We start from the raw sequence: 19,886 nt of genomic DNA, 5'->3' as shown, positions 1-19,886 counted from the left end.
GATATAGGTGTGTTTTGTCTTATTATGAAGGTTTTTTCTTCTTTGTTAGTTTTCATGTATATTATGTCCACTGCTTAAGGAAACAATGCTGATGAAGCAGGATTATTATATTAGTCACTCTTCAGTCCTGAAGCTACAAAACAGCGTCAGAAGTGTTACCCGTCTTTTACTACTTCCTTTACCACACTGCTTTACAGGCTTCAATCAAACAGAGTGTTTTAATCAGGGAGTGAAGTGAGAGAGAGCCCATGCAGTGAATTAATTAATGTTTGAGTGTGTCAAAGTGATTCACGGTTCTGCTGAACTCCAGCGGATGAGATGAACAGTAAATGTTTTCCTGTAGCCGGTGAGAAAGCGCTCGTGTCCTGAGAACTGAGAACCTCACGTGCGTCTTCAGCCGAGGAGCGTTTGTCAGCCGGAGCGATTGGAGACGCCGGGATCATTTACTCATCCAGGATCTAACGCCTCCTCTTTCATCCCTGCATCCCAGTCCCATCATCTGGTGAATTCTGGGGCGGTGGACGGTTTATCGGCCAAAGAAAGCTGATTAGAGTGAGCAGGTGGTCATTGATGAGGATGGTTAATTGCTGAGGGTCTGCAGCACTGACTGCATACGGCTAAATAGATTGTAAAATAATATGTGGCTCTGATGATCTGGTGTCAGCAGGAGAGATCGTTCTGAATCAGTGCATTACTCCGTCCCATCTGCAAAGCCACATTGCACTTGAATTTGTGTAGCTCTTGCATATTTGTTGTTTTGTTTTCCCAAGCAGAACCCAATGAGATTGAATTCTAATGGAATAACTGCCAAAGGCTGTTGAGCATCTTCTTTTGCTGTATTTTATTATGTAGTTGAAACATTGTTTAGTCATTTTTTAGCCTACCCAAGGTCCATATGATGCATTCTAGACATGGGTGGTGTAACTGAAATTTGTCATTCTAATTTCATAGTTTATCACAGTAAAATCTTATTTCATAGTATAGTTCACTGGTAGGAGTAACGCGTTGCAAAAGTAATGCTAATCAGTTTTCAGTAATATTTTACACCCTACATTTCACTGCTGGTTATACCCTGTATAATTGTCTATGTGACAAATAAAAATCTTGAAATCTTGAGTTAAGCTGGAAACAACGATTCAAAAGTTGAAAAAAGCAAGAAATTAATCCTTTTATTCAGCAAGCATGCATTCAGTTGATCGAAAGTGACTGTAAAAGACTTTCTATTCATCAGAGAATCCTGAACTGACATAAATCCTTTAACTGAATTAAAATACAATTTAATTCATTTAAACTCGATGCAATAAATAAAACTTAAACAGGAAATAAACAAACAAACAAACACACACACACAGCAAAATGACAAAAAAATAAATTGACAAAAAATACAACATTAAAATAATAATAACAAATATGCAAAAATTAATTAAACATTAAAATAAAATTAAACAATATAATAGTATCTCGATCATACTAAAACAGTACTGATGACAATTATTTACTACATGCTCTGGAAATTAATATAATATAATATAATAATATAATATAATATAATATAATATAATATTTTTATATAATAAAAATATTGTGTTTCCACAAAATACTGAATATCACAACCATTTTTAACATACCGTATATAATATATATATATATATATTTTTAATAAAAATAAATGTTTGTTGAACAGCAAATCATGATATTAGAATGATTTCTGAAGGATCATGTGACACTGAAGACTGGAGTAATGATGCTGAAAATTCAGCTTTGATCACAGGAATAAATTTCATTTTTCAAAAGAAATTTCATGTTTCAGAAAACATTTAAGATGTATTCAAATAGAAAACATTTATTTGAAATTTGTAATGTTATTTCACAATATTACTTTTTAAAATATTTGTATTAATGTATTTTCTGAACAGAACTGAATGTAAAATATATTTGAAGGCATGTGTGAGTGAGTAGATTATGTTTGTGATTTCGATCATACTGCATTTACCGATATAATACCGCACAGCCCTAATGCATATAGGCTAATATCAATTGAGCTGTTGAGATCTCTTCTAATCCCATTGTCTGTTTGCCATGCAACGTCTGCGATTCAGAGTGCACAGGTTTAATCTGCAACAATCAGCACTTCTGTGCAGAAACTACTCGATGCTAAAGCGTGTGAATTTCATGGCATCAGATCTTTCGAGATTATTATTTGAGACAGTCAGCAGCAAGGAACTGTACAGACCAGAATAAGTTATGATACACTCTAGTCTCGTTTGCTAGGCTTTGGGGTGTTTGACTCACCAATGAGTGCGAGGGGAGGCAGTTTTCCCACGCTCTTGCCCTTATCCAGAACTCTCTCCCATTTGTAGTGAATAGGGTCAGATCCGTCTGAAGACTTACAGCTCAGTTTCACATCACTTCCCTCCAGAAGCCGGCCATCCATCCAGCAGCGGGGTTTAGACGGCTTCACTGTGAACGAGAAAATGCTCATGTTAAGTTTACTAATTACTCATTTAATTTTTATATCCAAAGCAGCTTACTATGGAATATTAAATGCCGTTTTCATGGGCATAACAGTGAAACTTCAAGGATCAACCCTTGTGGTTGCGAACCAACTACCCTTTAGTTACAGGTTTTATTAAAATGTATTTAACATTAAGAGTTATTTATTTATTTATTTTTTTGCTAGTATGCTGTTTGTGTATATAGTGTCAATCAATATATAGTTTGACATGTTGAAGCAGTACTTCAAAATTTCAGATGAAACTAAAACTTGCAAACACAGCACACTGACATTTTTTGGAGGGAAATCAATATCAAAGAGACAATCAGTCTGAATTGTGACATCTGGTGAGGCAGGGGTCAGGATTTGTTGTCCTGCGCGCTGACTGTTTTGAACTCGCCTCTGACCTTCAAAGATCTCACTTCCTCACAACAGTTACCAAGTGACCTCAGATCAGTCCCACTGGCATCCTGCTTACCGCAGCACTGCTCTAAACTGTTCTGAGGTCAGTTAGACAGGCCTGTCCAGAGGGATTTGTCTCGAGGCTGAATGGCAGTTAAGAGACAGCCTGTAGACCTCTGTGGCCCCTTTGGCCTTACTGACCCTCTCTATAAACACACAAACACACCAGAAGGATGCAGGCACCAATTCAGTCTATATTTGTTTGTCTTAGGTCCACAGCCAAAACATTATTTTGTCTGCATGGATGGGATGTGCAATGATTGAAAAATATGGAGGTTTCATAGTCGATATATCCTCAAATTATTGTTCTAGCAGAGCTAAATCTATTTATATGTAAATGGGCAGATGCTTTAGCCACCTGAACAGAAACACTCCATATACTGCAGTGCAGTGAATAGTTTTTTTATAAGTAACTTTGTAACTACATGTCAACTAATTCTCATTAATTTGCAACTGTATGTCTATTAATTCTCAGAGTAGACTGTTAGGGTAGGTTTCGGGTTAGTAGAATAAGTTGATATTTACTTGCAAAGTTTCTTATAGGTCAGAATGTTGTATGTTGTGGACCCATCAAAATAAAGTGTTAGAAGATATTAAACAAACAGTCTACTAATACTCTAATGACTGCTAGTTGAGACGTAGTTGCAAAGTTACTGTTAGTAGAATACCTAAAGTGGACTATCAAAATAAAGTGTTACCTAATTTGCAATTAATTTTTTTGTATTAAATTAGAAAAATGCAAAAAGTGGTCTCAGATTTGTGTCCCAGAATTTTTTTAAGTGTATCATGATTAAGAATATTAGTTAACTAAAATTAAAACAAAAACTAAAATCATAACAAAAAATAAAATCATGTGTTACTTTCAATAAAATACACTGTAAAAAAAAAAAATACACACATACACACACACACACACACACACAGTTTAACTTCAAATAATTAAAGTTAAAACAGAAATAACTATTAATAAAAAACTATGTAGACATATTTAAAAATTACAAAAACACAACCAATTTACTAACACTTTGACAAAAAAAAGAAAAAAAAAGAAAACTAATTTAAAAATTAATTAATAAAATCTATAACTGTCACGGTGCACACACGAGGAACACGGAGACGAGGAGTAAACTCAAATAATAGTCTTTAATGACTCCAAACGAGACAAGGCAAGGTAGACACAGACAGGAACACCGGGAAGTAACGAGTAGACTAGATGACACAAAACTGAACAGGCAGGAACTTAAATACACAGGCTAATTACACAAACACAGCTGGACAACCAATGATCACACTACCAATGATTTACTTATCTCATAAAACAATCAGCAAACAAGATTTTTCACAGCTTCAACTCCATATTGAAAATCAATGGACATGCGGATGGACTCCAATTGAAACGATGCCCATTCATTTAGCTCTGATTCAGGAAATCTCAAGAAACAAGCAGAGCTTAGAGGGAACATTGTTGCAGGCAATTTATTAAACATCTCCACAGTTTTGGACCCACAGCCTAATGATTAATGTCTGTGAGACTTGTGTAAATTACTGGGGCTGGTTGCACCACAGTATTTATTGCTCCTTACAGACATACAGTGCCCTCCATAAGTACTGGAACAGTAAAGATGAAATTGATCTGTTGGCTGTGGAGTCAAGACATTTACAAATATTATTAAAAGATGAATATGAGACAAAACTACAGAATGTCACATTTTATTATTGGGTGATTCAACACATAGATGTTTTACCAGCTAAGAAGTTCAGCACTTTTAGAGTTCATCCCTCTATCTGATGTGAGCATAAGTATTGAAACAGTTGCCTCACAGGTCTTTCTCAGCGATCAGCTGTGTCCTGTTGCATTAATTCTTCAGATATTAAACGCAGGGAATGTGTCGTATCAGTTATATCCATTACTTCTGTATTCTGAATCTTGCATTCGATGATGACACACACAAACCAGAATGAAGATGAGGGAGCTGACTTTAAGAGAAAAGCAAGGAATTTGGATGCTAAAAGAAAAGAGGAAGTCAGTTAGAGCTCTAGCAAAAACATAGGGCATGGAGAAATCAAGAGTTTGGAAACCACCAGCAACACCAGCAACCAACAACGACCTGATCGGCTGAGAAAACAACAGTAGTTGATGACAGACATATCATAAAAGCAGTGAAAATGAACCCTAAAAGACATGTCTGTAAAATCACCAACAACTTCCAGAAAGCTGGGGTGATGCTCTGACAATCTACTGTCCTCAGGAGACTTTGACACAGAATTACAGATGCTACACAGCAAGATGCAAACCTCTGACCAGCACCAAAAACAGAAAGGCAAGATTAGAGTTTGCAAAAAACAGCACAAAGGTGAGTCAGAAGAGTTTTGGAACTGTGTTTACGGACCGATGAGACAAAGATGAACCTTTATCTAAGTGATGGGAAAGCAAAAATGTGGAGAAAAAAACGGAACTGCAAATGATCCCAAGCATACAGCCTCATCTGTAAAGCATGGTGGAGGTGGTGTCATGGCATGGTCATTAATGTATGATGACAGGAGCAGAATGAATTTGGAAGGCTACAAATCCATCTTGCCTACCAATATTCAAGAAAATGCCACCAGATTCATTGGGAAGTGCTTTATATTGCATCAGGACAATGACCCAAAACACCCTGCCAGTTCAGTCAAGGAGTTTATAAGGGCAAAGAAATGGAAAGTCTTAGATTGCCCAAGTGAATTTCCAGATTTAAATCCGACTGAACATAAATTTCACCAGCTGAAGAGGAGAGTAAAGGCAGAAACTCCCCAAAACAAGCAACAGTTGGAAATGGCTGCATTAAAGGCTGGGACCAAGAGTCTGGTGATGTCTATGGGTCACTAGCCTCAGCCTCAGACGTCATGCCCACGGAACGCTGGCTAAACGTCTGATGCTTATGGCACACTTTTCTGGAAACACTTCAGGAATGTCGAAGTCGTAATCTGACTGGTTGAATTAAACCGGATTTCCTGGAGATGCGAGTGTCGCCTTTATTTTCAGTCCACCGGTAAAACAAAGATGCCGTGGAGTCAAACCCCCTCATGAAAGAAGAAAGTTTTCATGTTTACAAATGTGACGACAACCGCTTATCAGGTCAACTAAACGCTGGATTTTCAAAAGGTCTGGTTAAGCGAGACTAATGGGTCACAGACTCACTGCTATGATTGTGTGCAAGGGATCTGCAACTAAATAATAGCTTTTAATCTTTTATATCTGCCTTATGTTCAACTGTCCCAATACTTATGCTCACATCAATGAGTGGATGAAATCTAAAAGTGCTGTTCTTTTTATTTGGTAAAACATGTATGTGTTGAAACGGCTAATAATAAAATGTGACATTCTGTAATTTTGTCTCATATTCATCTTTTAATCATATTTGCAAATGTCTTGACTCCACAGCCAAGAGAGCAATTTTGTCTTTACTGTTCCAATACTTATGGAGGGCACTGTACATATAAAACTATTTCCTGATTAAGTTTCGTATTTCAATGGGAACTTAGTTTTACTATTAGTTATGTGGATAAACGGATTCACTCACAACTGAATGAATATCAGGGCTGCTGTTTGATCACTGAAGGTAAATGTCGTATTGTGTGACTATGCATTACTTACAACCTACAAGCTGCATTCTGCCTTAAGAACCAATGGTGCAACCATTTACTAGTTTTGGATCCAAGTACATACACATTGTTGAGTCCCAGTCCAAATCATTAACCAATTAAGTTTGAGTGTGAGAAGTTTTTAATGTCTTGTTATCTTTATTTTATGTTGATACTTATTTTTCATGTATGTTTCATGTACTCTTACAAATTTTCAGTGTCCAGTTCACCTGAGTGCGTCCGAATTAGAGTTCATTCATAATTTCAGTCCAACTTCAAGTACCCCGACTCTAGTGACTGAGACTCTGGTGTGTCTAATTCAAGTAAGAACTTGAGAACAACTGGTACAACCCTACCGTGCTCATTTTCTATCCGTTCTCAACTGCAAATTTCGATAAACTGGCAAAATACAGGCTGAAAATAACACCATAATGTGAACACTAGCTCTCTCGGTAATGTGTCTAAAGAGTGACGGAGAGAAAAGAGGAAGAAGAGTAGCGAGAGAGACAGGGAGTGGAGAAGGGGGATTACGGGAAGGCAGTATTGAGCTAATCTTCTGTGATATGTTAATAAATGAGAGAAACTCTGGGGTGGAGGCCGGATTTACATCAATCCATCCTCCCATTTCTCTCTCTTTCTCTTTCTTTCAACTTTTCACCAATATCCTGTCCCTCTGTGGCTAGCGTACTAATCTGTTAATAAAATGACTTAGTAAATAAAATTAAGACGTGATATACAACTTCAAACTGCTTGGCATAAGCTGCGAGTCCATGAAAATAGGAACTATGCACCAAGAGCATATGATAGAGATGAGGCTAAATCAAAAGAAACATGCTTCTTTCCAGTTCTTCTCTTGGCTGAGAGATGTGGTGTCAGAGATACTGTGCTTGAATGATGGCTTGGAAACCCTGCGGTCTAATAATGGAAACCAGACATAGCAAAATATCAAATCATAAGAAGCTCATGAACCTCATTTGGGATGACAGTAAACTGTTTTGCTAGAAGAGGAGAAATCACATAAGCTTCTAATTCTGTCTCTTCTGTTTTTAAGAGATAGAGCTCAATCAATGCTCCCTCATCCCACCATTTCAAATTAACATCCTTTCCATTTACCATCCAAAGTGAAGCAAACATCACCAGAGCTGAGAGTGTCTGGTCAGCAAATGCCACCAATCATATTTCTAGATTATGTCAATAATGGCCAAATTTTGTAATCTGAAAGATCAAATCGAATCACAGCGAGGCTGGCTGATGGAGGAAACGATTGGGCACTGATTCCAGGAAGATGAGCCTTACCCAGCACAATGAGGTTGACTTGGCTCCAGTGGTATTTGCCGCCGGTCTTGACCTTACAGTGGTATTCTCCAGAGTCGGTCAGCTGCAGATCGCTGATCAGGAGAGAGGCGTCTCCATTCAGGTAGTCACCCGCAAAGGACAGACGACTGGCATGGTTGTCGTTAGTGTAGACCTCGTTGTTGAAGAATGTGATGATCTGAAATGAAAGACAGAGCTTTCATATAAATATAGATGAAAGAAATCAGTGGAATCAGATCATATTTCAGTTGAGGCCAAATTAAATAGCCTCAAAAACAAATACACAAACAATTATGCATCACTTGCTGATGAAACACTGATCCCTCCACAAAGTTCCAGTGCAAAAACTCTAAAAAACAAAGGATTCAATCTATCATAACCTTATTTTCATTCATGTCAAATGAAATAGGGCATCTACTCAGACTATAATGGTCTATCATACAAAAGTGGTTGACTAGTAGTAGGAAAGTATACTAAACTCCTAACCCTAATTAACTGTGGCACATAATTTGCCATTTGTACATAATAATACATAAAGGGGACCTATTAAGCAAAAATCACTTTTATAAGGTGTTTGAACACAGTTGTGTGGCTTCAGTGTGTGAAAACAACTAGCCTGTAATGGTAAAAATCCACCCACTCATTTTTTTATAATCCCAATAAATCATAAACAGTCACTCAGAACAAGCGATTCCGTCCTAGGTACACATCACCATAGGGAAAAAGTCCCGCCCATTTGTGATGCTCTCTGCCCTATTAGCATAAACACAGCCCTGAGTGAGAAGCAGCAGACAAAGAGACAAAGACAAAAACGGCACGTTTTGGCTCATGCCCTAAAAGTGGCAACTGAAACAAGCTATTCAAAATTATCTGTGGGATATTTTGAGCTAAAACGTCACATACAAACCCTGGGGACATCAGAGACTTATTTTACATTTTGTAAAAAGGCATAAAAGGTCCCCTTTAAGGAAAGGGGCATTATTAGTTGATCATACTTATGATTTGTGGCTTAATACATACAAAAAACAAACAAAAAAACACTAGAAACCTGACTATCACAGAAACCTGGGGTGGATTTTGATTTCAGCCAACAAGCAATCACCTAAAAAACCAACCACAACATCATGCTAAAAACACTTAAAAAACCTCAGAAATGCATAGCAACTCATTGATGACCTAGCAACACCAGCAGCCAGATATCAACAAGCTAAACCATTCAGTTTAAAATTACTACCCAACTAACAATGACCTAGCAACTGTAGTAGCCACATATCAACATGCTAAAACACACAGAATACCTCAGAAACACAAAAAAATGTCTAATACAAGGGAATGAATATAGAGCCCTGCATGGGCCCGGCCCTTGTTTCAGCTTATCAGAATCCTCCGCCCGAGTCCGACCCGAGCCTGTGTCTTTTTTCTCTCTCTCTGTGACATACTGCCACGTATGGTGACCCATACTCGGAATTCGTGCTCTGCATTTAACCCATCCAACGTGCACACACACAGTAGTGAACACACACACAGTAGTGAACACACATACACCGTGAACACACACCCGGAGCAGTGGGCAGCCATTTATGTTGCGGCGCCCGGGGAGCAGTTGGGGGTTCGGTGCCTTGCTCAAGGGCACCTCAGTCGTGGTATTGAGGGTGGAGAGAGCGCTGGACATTCACTCCCCCCACCTACAATCCCTGCCGGCCCGAGACTCGGCCCGAGACTTGTGGGTTTGAGTATCAGGTCCAACAGGAATTGCTGGTGTGGGGGGGAGTGAATGTCCAACGCTCGCTCCACCTTCAATACCACGATTGAGGTGAGACCCTTGAACAAGGCACCGACCCCCAACTGCTCCCCAAGTTCCACAGCATTGGCTGCCCACTGCTCCGGGTGTGTGTTCACGGTGTGTGTGTGTGTGTGTGTGTGCGCACTTGGATGGGTTAAATGCAGAGCACAAATTCTGAGTATGGGTCACCATACTTGGCCACATGTCGCTTCACTTTCTGTTTCAAGCGAAAACATTTAAGATAAATGTCCAAAAAAGTAAGATAAACATCCAATCGTTTGTGCTAAAAGTGGAAGCTGAAGCGCACTTTGAAGGACATGGAGGCGCTAGCGTGATCACTTGCATTTTTTTTCTTAATAAGAGTGGAAAATTAAAATACGCCGTCAGTTTTCCTCATAAAGGTAAGAGTATACATCATTCGGAACTGCAAATAGTTTTATTTGTGTGCACTCACAATATCAGTAAAATGTTGTGCTTTTGTAAAATAAAGAAAACAAACAGGGTGGCTTTATGCAGTCTCAATCTTGAGCAGGAACGCTTCACAAAAACTGAACCAAAACTCAGCAAATACTTGCCTCACTGACATGATAAATATATTTATAGAATGCTATACTTTAAAATGAAATAATTAAAATAAAAAAAACTTTTCATTATATAATCTGTAAATATGCATTTCTCTCTAAAGGCACAACCAGTGAGGAGTTATGGGGAGACAGGATCGTCAACTTCATACTATTTTTTTTTTTTGGTTTTTGGGCTGCTGTGCCAAGATCGTGTTTGCATGCAGTACAAATAGCCTACAGCAGCATTTTAGTGTCAAATAACTAACTAAATAAATAAGATTAACGTCATACTATTTTTAGAATAAAGTCAAAATTACGATAATAAAATCATGTTATATTGTGTGAAGTTAATGTGAAAATTACACCTATATTAAAAAAAGTCTGTGGCATCCAACATGTCATTCTTAACATGAAAACCAGCAATAAAACATAGGCTTATAGATGTTTTTGAAACTCTAATTGATAGATTTCATGAGTCATTCATTTGTATTCAATTATGATTTTTTTTCAATATGCATTCAAATATTTATTACTATTTATTTCGTGTTGCAAATATTAAAGAGGAAAATATAATTGATTCACATGCCGATTGAACTGAGGTGAATATAGTTATCTCACTACAAATAAAAGAGTGCAAAACACATTTATTGTTTGTATTTGATCTTAAAATTGATAGAAAGATGAGTCTTTGTGTAGTAATAAAAAAGCACAAAGCTTATTGCGATTATTGGGTGGCTTTCATGCAATGAATGGACTTGAAAACGTTTAATATTATTTCCAAGCATTTATACCTGTAAAAGTTGCTGAGATTGAACACATTTACACATTTAATCATTTAGCAGATGCTTTTATCCAAAGTGACTTACAAATGAGGAGAACAATATAAGCAATCAGACCAACGAGAGAGCAACAGGATACAAGTGCTGTGACAAGTCTCAGTTAGTCTAGCACAGTACACATAGCTAGGGTTTTTTTTTTTATAGAATAGAATAGAATAGAATAGAATAGAATAGAATAGAATAGAATAGAATAGAATAGGTAAGTGCTAGTATTAGTTTGTCAGGTGCTGGCGAAAGATATGTTTTTTTAGGTGTTTTTTGAAAATGGCTAAAGACTCAGCTGCTTGGATTGAGATAGGCAGGTCATTCCACCAGCTGGGCACAGTCCAGAAAAAGGTCAGTGACAGTGATTTTGTGCCTCTTTGGGATGGCACCACAAGGCGTCATTCGCATAAGTTTGGACTAGCGAGTTTAGTTAGGTATATTGGTGCAGCGCTAGTTGTTGTCTTGTAGGCAAACATCAGTTCCTAAATTCCAGAAGACTTATTTTTGATTACTTTTAGATTACTTTTGACCTAAAATATATTCCATTGTTTTTATCAACATTTTGAAGCGATCCTGAAGGAACTACAGGTGGTTTGTGAGTTGAAAAGCTGGAAGACTTTGAAAATATGTATAAAAGCAGTAGAACTTCAGAAAGGAAAATGTAGGAGCGTGAGAGAGAAAAAAAGAACAGTTAGGGTGAATCAAATGATGAATAATTTACCGCCATTGTGTGAATAATGTGTAATCATGTTATTCACAAAAAAGCAACTGTAATCTGATTATAAGCATTTATATAATATAATATAATTATAAGTAGGATACTTAATTTTTAAAATGTGATTACATAATCCAGATTACATGTAATCAGTTTACTACAGTTACTAACTACGATTGCATTCAACACGATCTGGAGTATTCACGGACCTGCTTTGACCATTTCAGTAATGCTGAATGTTTACATATAGCAGCCCATAGAAACATCCACTAATGAGGCATCTATATCTATGTTAATGCTCTAATGAAAACTTCTCACAGCAATCTAGCTTTGTAGCATGGAACTTTGCATTGGAAAGCACTCTTATTTTCCTACAAACCTGGTTGTTTCTTTATTTTTCATCTGATGGGTACTTTGTGACAACTGTACTTCTCTGTACAAAAGGGTTTCTAATATAAGAACCTCTACCTGTACCGACTGCCATGGAAAAGATACTAAATGGCTGTCGTACACAAACAGCTGCCAACACACACATTCACACGGTGACATCCTCCTGAATGCCTGGGGTAAAGGACTAAACACTGATGCCACTACACATCAGTAGACCTGCGGTTGGGTCCACCTGCCAGAGCGATTGCTGCTCGTCTCACACAGTATAGCATGACAAACAGGAGAAAACTCTGATGCGCTACTCATTTGCATTTCTGGCAAAACATCTGTGATTCTTATTGTATGCATTCTGTATCACTGACAGGCATAGCATGATGCTCTTTGTCATATTTATTTTTTTGTAAATTACAAATGACAGCAGAATAATCTTCTGTAGCATAATCTTCTGAACACGAGTAACATCTGAGTCATGGGGTTATGGCTTCAGTTCAGAGAAAGAGTTTCGGTAATGTTAGCATTAGCCAAGGAGGAGGAGCAATATACACTATATTGCCAAAAGTATTGGGTCACCCACTTCTAATGAACAGGTTTGACTACTTTAGTAATTTCTATGAGTACAATGTTTAATGTTTAAGCATATAATGATATTCTAGGGAATTGTGTGTTTCTAATTTTATAGCAACAGTTTGGACAGAACCCTTTTCTATTCTAACATGACAGTGCCTCTGTGTATAAGGCACGGTTAAAAAATGGTTAGCAACCACCCAGAACACCTTAACAACCACCTAACCTAGCAACACCCTAATAACCAGCTTGTAATCATCCACAACAATCTATCTATCTATCCATCCATCCATCCATCTATCCATCTATCCATCTATCTATCTATCTATCTATCTATCTATCTATCTATCTATCTATCTATCTATCTATCTATCTATCTATCAGTTCAGGCTTTCTCAGGGCAACATCGTCTTGAACATCTAGTTTTAAATTGCAATAATTTAATAACAATATTACTATTTTTATTGTACTTTTGACCAAATAAATGCAGCTTTGGTGAGTAGAGATGATCAAAATCTACACGTTTTAGATTTTAACATGCTAACCATGTAAACCTTGACCCATTGCTATTAACAACAATGTTCTTCAATTGTTCGTCTACTACACGTTACTAAACAAGCTGTGGTTAAATGTTGACAAGCCGAATACTTCTAGTTACACAGGCCTTACAGTGGAACAAAGGAATGACTTATTCATTATGCCAGGGGGTCGGTTTGATTCCTAATCAAATTTTCAGACATTTCATTTTAATTAACGGTGTCTCAAATGTTTTCTTTCTGTTAAATATTACATGTGATGGGCAACCCGTCTCATAGGCTTCGAAGACTCTGATGCGAGTTTCTTTTCAGGCTTTTCTGTCTTCTGAAATGAAATCTCAACTGATTACGAACAGATCTGCATTGACATTCAAACAAAGAAATAGATCTCTGTCTGTTATGTGGGGGAACAAAAAGCCTTATCGCAATCAGATAATTAAATTAATCTGAAAGTATATCACCAGACTGGCACGTATTGACTTCCCCCTGATGAATTATGGTGTGTTGATACATAACAGATACCTAAACTCAAAACTGTGTTCAAACAATGTTCGTTTCACAATATTCTCACTACAGGCAGATAAGACGAAACTCTTATCTGAATGTGTTTATGGGAGCGAGAGAGAAGAGAGATGGGCGAAGCGTCTGTTAGGTGTACTGATACAGATGGGTATGTATTTCAAAGAGAGATGTGTAGGAAAAGCTGATTCAGACCTGTAACAGGACGGGAGAAACACTGTGCTCACAAACCTCAGAACGTGAAACCATGAAGGCAGCCATTGTCACTGCTGTATCTCTGAGAGACGACAGTTAAAACTAGGTGGTTGCTATGGTGTTTTAGGTGGTTTTTAGGTTGTTCTGATAGATTCCCACGTGGTAGTACTGACAAACAGAATACAATCTTCGATGAAGGGGAAGAGTGCACTTTTCTCAGTTTTTTTAATATTTTAACATAATTGCGAAAACTGTTGGTTCCCCGAGAACTATATATGTACAGCATTTCATACATATATGCACATGTATGTACGATGCAGTTTGTGGTATGTAAGTAAGCTTGGGCCCTAATAATAATATTTCATTTTTGTTGTTGTTGTTGTTGTTGTTGTTGTCGTCAAAATGTGCATATTTTGCTAATACAGGAAAAATACATTAGTAACACACTGATAAAATAAACCAGGTTAGTTGAACTATAGTCCTACAACTTGCCAAAAAAGATTACGAAAATAAGTTCACTTTAGAAATTCTACTAACTATACATTGCATTGCAACTATGTTAATTTGTAACTACATGTTAACTGCCATATTTAACATGTCAGTTTCAGTATACTGTTAGGTTAGGGTTAGTTGAATAATTTGACATTTACTTGCAAATTTATTTGTAATAAGTCAAACGTCCTTTGGGGACCATCAAAATAAAATGTTAGCCGATATTAAGCTGACAGTCTATTAATATTCTAATGACTGAAAAGTTACTTACAATCAGTTCAATGTCTAAAGTGAGCTATCCAAAAAAAGTATTACTCAGTTTGTGGTTTATTAAAATTAAAAAGACATAATTTGAGAGGGCATAAAAAGCAAAAGATTTCTCACCACACGTTGTTTAACGTTGGGTTTCTGCAGGAGCCATTCAATGTCCAGTGTTTGTCCATTCGACTGCCAGAACTGGTGATGGCAAGGCAATGTGGCATTGTCCCCTACAACCCGCTTCATCTCGGTCTGAGCCCTGGCCGAGAGTAAACTCAACAGCACTGTAGAAAAAGAAGCACACACAACATGTTTATGAGATCACACAATGGTATATATCATGAAATGTTAATCGCGTAGCACCTGCACTAAACTCTAACCGAGTGTTAAGACAAACAAATGTGAGATAAAAAATATATTTTCTGAAACAACCATTCCAATTTATCTGGCTTCTATAAGTCTTTGAGCTCTTTTATTGTGACTCGTGTTTACCAGGACTCGTACCCGAATGCTTCACATCACAAGTCTAATGTTGTACCAGGTGCGCTATCAAGCAAGTTTACTATGTCAGAAAAGGCAAACATATGGAGCTGGTTATGTGATGCAAGCATCAAAATGAATTTGTTCACAAATCATGTACTACAGTATTTTGTGGTCGTAACATAGCATTGTGCAAGAAACCGCACAAAATAAGTCTTTATTAATCAATAATCTGCTCCATAATCATAATTTATGCAAAAAGGCATGACGATTAGATGTATTTTATTACTTTTAGTGTTGATTTCTAACTGGAAACTGCAGTGAATTGTATGTATAGGTTCAATGTTCAATGACCTTTTGTTGTTTTTCTGTGAAGATTAATTCAGGCATGCTATTCTTATGAAAAATTAAGGACTAACTGCACCATGCTAACCAGCCAAACCTTAAACTCTTAGTTCTGCTGATGTAATTAAGGTATTTGGGCAGAGAAAAATTATCTCAAACAATAATATCATATCCCATTATGATCCAATCAAATCCTGGTGGATAAAAAGTCTCTTTTTCACAATTTCTCACTGAATGTTTCACATGGGAATACAATTCAGAAGCTACATGTGTTGTGAATGCCATTTCATGTTGTTTTTAAAGTACTAAACATTTTTTACAGGTTCAATTTTCGACAATAAAGTTCTACTACAAGACTGAAATTATCATATCAACACACTGCAGCAGCGCGCAAAAATACTTTAGTACAACTTTGCAAGGTTAGCAAAGTCCTAAAATCCCACATTTTCACACTATTTACAAATGCACCACAAAACGGCAAGTCCACATCAAGTACGCTATTTCAGATAGGGCCTCTATGAACTCAGAGTCCTTTCTGCCACAGGGATCCTGGCTAATTTACTGCAGGCTGCTGGACATCGCCGGAGGCTTGAGTAGCATTACAGACAGGCGTCGTGGGGATTTGCAGACTAGTTAGGTCCCATGAGGGACGAATAGGTTGAGATGCGCAATTTCTTCCACCTGGTGAGAGGAGCTTGCAATACAAACAATACAGCATACTCGCAGCTTCACCAGTCTTATATGTGCAAAACCAACAGATATTTATGGAGCTCTGGCATTAGCATAACATTACGCTTAATCTGCTGTCGAATATCGCAAATAGCTGCAGACTCTTCACATATGCAACTGTTGCTAAAATTATGCCAGCATAAACATATGTCCTGCTTCTGTAAATATTATGACATTTCCTCAGTTTAGCTTTTCAACCCACGGGAATAGGGAAGGGAATGAGCTTGGGATTGATGGATGTGCTGTTTTAAATGTGTTTTGTCTAGCTGTGCTCATTTGGCAATCATCATGTCATGTTAAGAATGCATGTGCCACGTGTCGCTGGCAAAGCATGGCTCTTGATTAGTTGACTGACATGCATGAGTGACTGTCCTCAACCACCTGTGCCAAAACACCGGTCCTACTGCGTCATGATACAAAGTCAACGGGGTGTAATGCATCCGATTTACGGTTCCCGGAGTCCACCAGGGCATGTGGCTAGGTGACCGCAACGCATCTTCATCACGCTACGCAAGCTGCAAAGGTATACTCAGAAAGTTCTCATAGCTGTGATCTAACCGTAATGCACATACTCACTGCTATTACTGATGTGGACGACTTAGGGCTGACATTTTTTTTAGCCTGCTGTTCAAACAAACATTTCTGGAGCCTCTTAAAGTAAAGCCAAATACGCACAAGTACATAGTTTTCCAGAGCCTAACGGTTAGCACTTGAGCTCCCATACATTGAGCTTTAATGCTAATGCTAATACAGACGACTTGAGTATGACACTTTTGTCTGCATTTTAGATGTTCAAACAAACATTTCTGGAGCTTGTTGTCAAAATGCAAATCCAAGAACTCCACAGTACATAGTTTTTTTTAAAGATGTGGCCTAAAAGTCAGCACATGAACTCCAACACATAAGCTTTAAAGGGATAGTTCACCCAAAAATGATTTTGAACTCAAACCGTTGCAGTCTGTCAGTCATATAATGGCAGTCAATGCCACGGCTTTGAGAGTCAAAAAAAAAAACATACACAGACAAAACCAAATTAAACCCTGCGGCTCATGACGATACATTGAGGTCTTAAGACACAAAACAATCGATCTGTGCAAGAAACTGAACAGTATTTATATAATTTTTTTACCTCTGATCTACTGCAATGTCCAACTGTCCTGACCACGTTCACAACAGCCGGCGCGTGACATGTCCACGTGCTCTGGCATAGTAGACACATGCGCGGAAGCGATCTGTCGCATGTATGTATCACTCATGAGTAGGGTTGCCACCCATCCCTTAAAATACGGAATCGTCTCGTAATTAAAGACAAAATGATGCGTCCCATATCAAATCAATACGGGACGCGATTTGTCTCGTATTTTACAAAGGCCAACAAGCTGAATCAACAAATAAGTATTTTGCACCGTTTATAATGCTAATAGAAATGATAATGAAATCAGTTTCATAAGAAGTTTGAGAAGCTCATCTTGACGTCTCCATGGCGATGATGGAGTCTCCAGGACTCCAGCGCAGCATGCACTAAACCTGCACGGTTTAAAACATCGAGGAGCTCACGTCCGCCCTTTGAACACAATGCTCTCAAGATGTAGAGCTGAACGGGGAAATTATCAATGCATCGTCCTGTAACTAATGATGAATGCGCAGTTTGCAGAGAAGCATTTGCAGTGGACTGTCTGACTTAAAGGGATAGTTCACCCAAAAATGAAAATTTTGTCATCGTTTACACTCCCACAAGCTGTTCCAAACCTGTAATAATTCCTTTCTTTTGTTGAACATAAAAGAAAATTCTTTGAAATATGTGGGTAAGCAAAAAGTTTCTGGTCCCCAATGACTCTGATAGTATTTTTTTAAGTTACTGAGGACCAGCAGCTGTTTAGTTACTCACATTCTGCAAAGTATATTCTTAAGAACTTGCAGGTTTTGAACAACCTGGGTAAATTATGACAGAATTTTCATATATTCTTCAGTATGTGGTCTTCAAGAGCTACCTAACAGTTTTAGCGCAATATAGCCAATATATTGATCTTTAATGCTAAAGCTAATGTGGATGTCTTGAGTCTGACACTTTTGTCAACATTTTAGATGTTCAAAGAAACATATTTTTTAAGTTTCTTGTCAAAATGTAAAGCCCAATACACTGTTGTACATCATTTTCCAGAGGTGTGGTCTATCATTACCACGTGTGCTCCAGCACAGTCAGCTTAAACGCTATAATATGGATGACAAGACAACATCATTTCATTTGTTCAACCAATATTTTTTTGTGGTTAGTGCGTGGATATATACAGCGCAACTGTGCTCACAGCAACCAGAGTTTGATTCCTATCTCGTGGTCCTATGCTGATCCCTCTCTACCCAATATTTTCCTGTCAGCTCTCCACTATCCTGTCTAAAGAATAAAGGAATAAAAAGCCTCAAAAATGATAAAAACAGGTTCAAAGCCACAAACACTTGATGTTTGTCAGATCTGACCAGATTTAACACACATGCTCGGAAAGACTTGGTGCTGATATGAGTGGCTTGAGTTTGAGTCTGGCAAATGATGTTTCCTCATCACCTGTTTCATCTATAAATAAAAGTGTATGGTTCATCTATTCTACAGCATATTGCACCTACACATATTATCCTTCAAACAGTAAGAACTTAGCATAATGTGGAAATATATGTAGTACCTGCACACATTCTGAGGTTTAATGAGTGAACCCAGATGAGATCTGCATGGGTCTCTTCAGGGTACATCCAGAAGTCATTCTCATTAAGGGTGAGATTCAGCTCTATAGTCTCAAAGGGCTCAATAGGCTGCTGGCAGTGTGAAGAATTAGAGAAATTACTGTGCTGCTATGGCTCGTTGTCTCTGCGCATGAACTGCCAAACTAAAACAATGAGTCAGCAAAAAAGCAGCATGGAGCTCCCCTGCAGTCGGCCCTGCTCATGATTTTTTAATGCATTGCTTGCATCCTCCATCACCTGGTGTGATCTCCATAGTCAGGTGTGTGTGTGTCCTGTGTTAAACTCTGAAGTTCAGTTGATTTAATTGAGAATGGTACAGCTCAGGAACAAAAGAAAAATGCAAGTGTTTGTGAAAGTGACATTGAAAAGTTAAGAAATGTTGAATTATTTTCACTTGATTTTAAACTAGCTATTTCCTCACTGTCAAAATGCATCAACTTCTATCTTTTAAATGCTTCATCAAAGCTTTCTCAAGAGACTTACAGAAAACATGACAGGTGTTGGTTGTTGGTTTATTTGTCTGTGAGGCTCTTTATATCAAGACAGTTTATAAGACAGTTTGGTGAATTATTAGAGATTATAAAAAATGGTTCTACTAAAAATATATTAGAAACTGTAAAAAAATTATATATATTTTTTTTTTATTTATTTATTATTTTTTTTATAAACACATATATATATACATATATATATATATATATATATATATTTTTTTTTTTATAAACATATATATATATATATATATATATATATATATATATATATATATATATATATATATATATATATATACATACATATACATATATATATATATATATATATATATATATATATATATATATAAAATGAAAAACATTTTTAATTCA

At 37.3% G+C, this 19,886-nt stretch overlaps 1 protein-coding gene across 2 annotated transcripts in view; it reads right to left on the bottom strand.

The window, feature by feature from the left end:
• Window positions 1-19,886, bottom strand: part of LOC306842684 (CXADR-like membrane protein) — an 83,300-nt gene that overhangs the window by 8,515 nt on the left and 54,899 nt on the right. For both annotated transcript variants that reach the window (XM_079373689.1, XM_079373688.1), the window contains exons 2-4: window positions 14,857-15,014; window positions 7,874-8,069; window positions 2,293-2,460 (exon numbers count right to left, since the gene is read on the bottom strand). In XM_079373689.1, coding sequence (XP_079229815.1) covers window positions 2,293-2,460; window positions 7,874-8,069; window positions 14,857-15,014 — 522 coding nt within the window. The remainder of the gene's footprint in view (window positions 1-2,292; window positions 2,461-7,873; window positions 8,070-14,856; window positions 15,015-19,886) is intronic.

Source organism: Barbus barbus (genome assembly GCF_936440315.1).
Source record: "Barbus barbus genome assembly, chromosome: 23".
NCBI lineage: Eukaryota > Metazoa > Chordata > Actinopteri > Cypriniformes > Cyprinidae > Barbus > Barbus barbus.
This window is presented reverse-complemented; position numbering and strand designations above follow the sequence as displayed.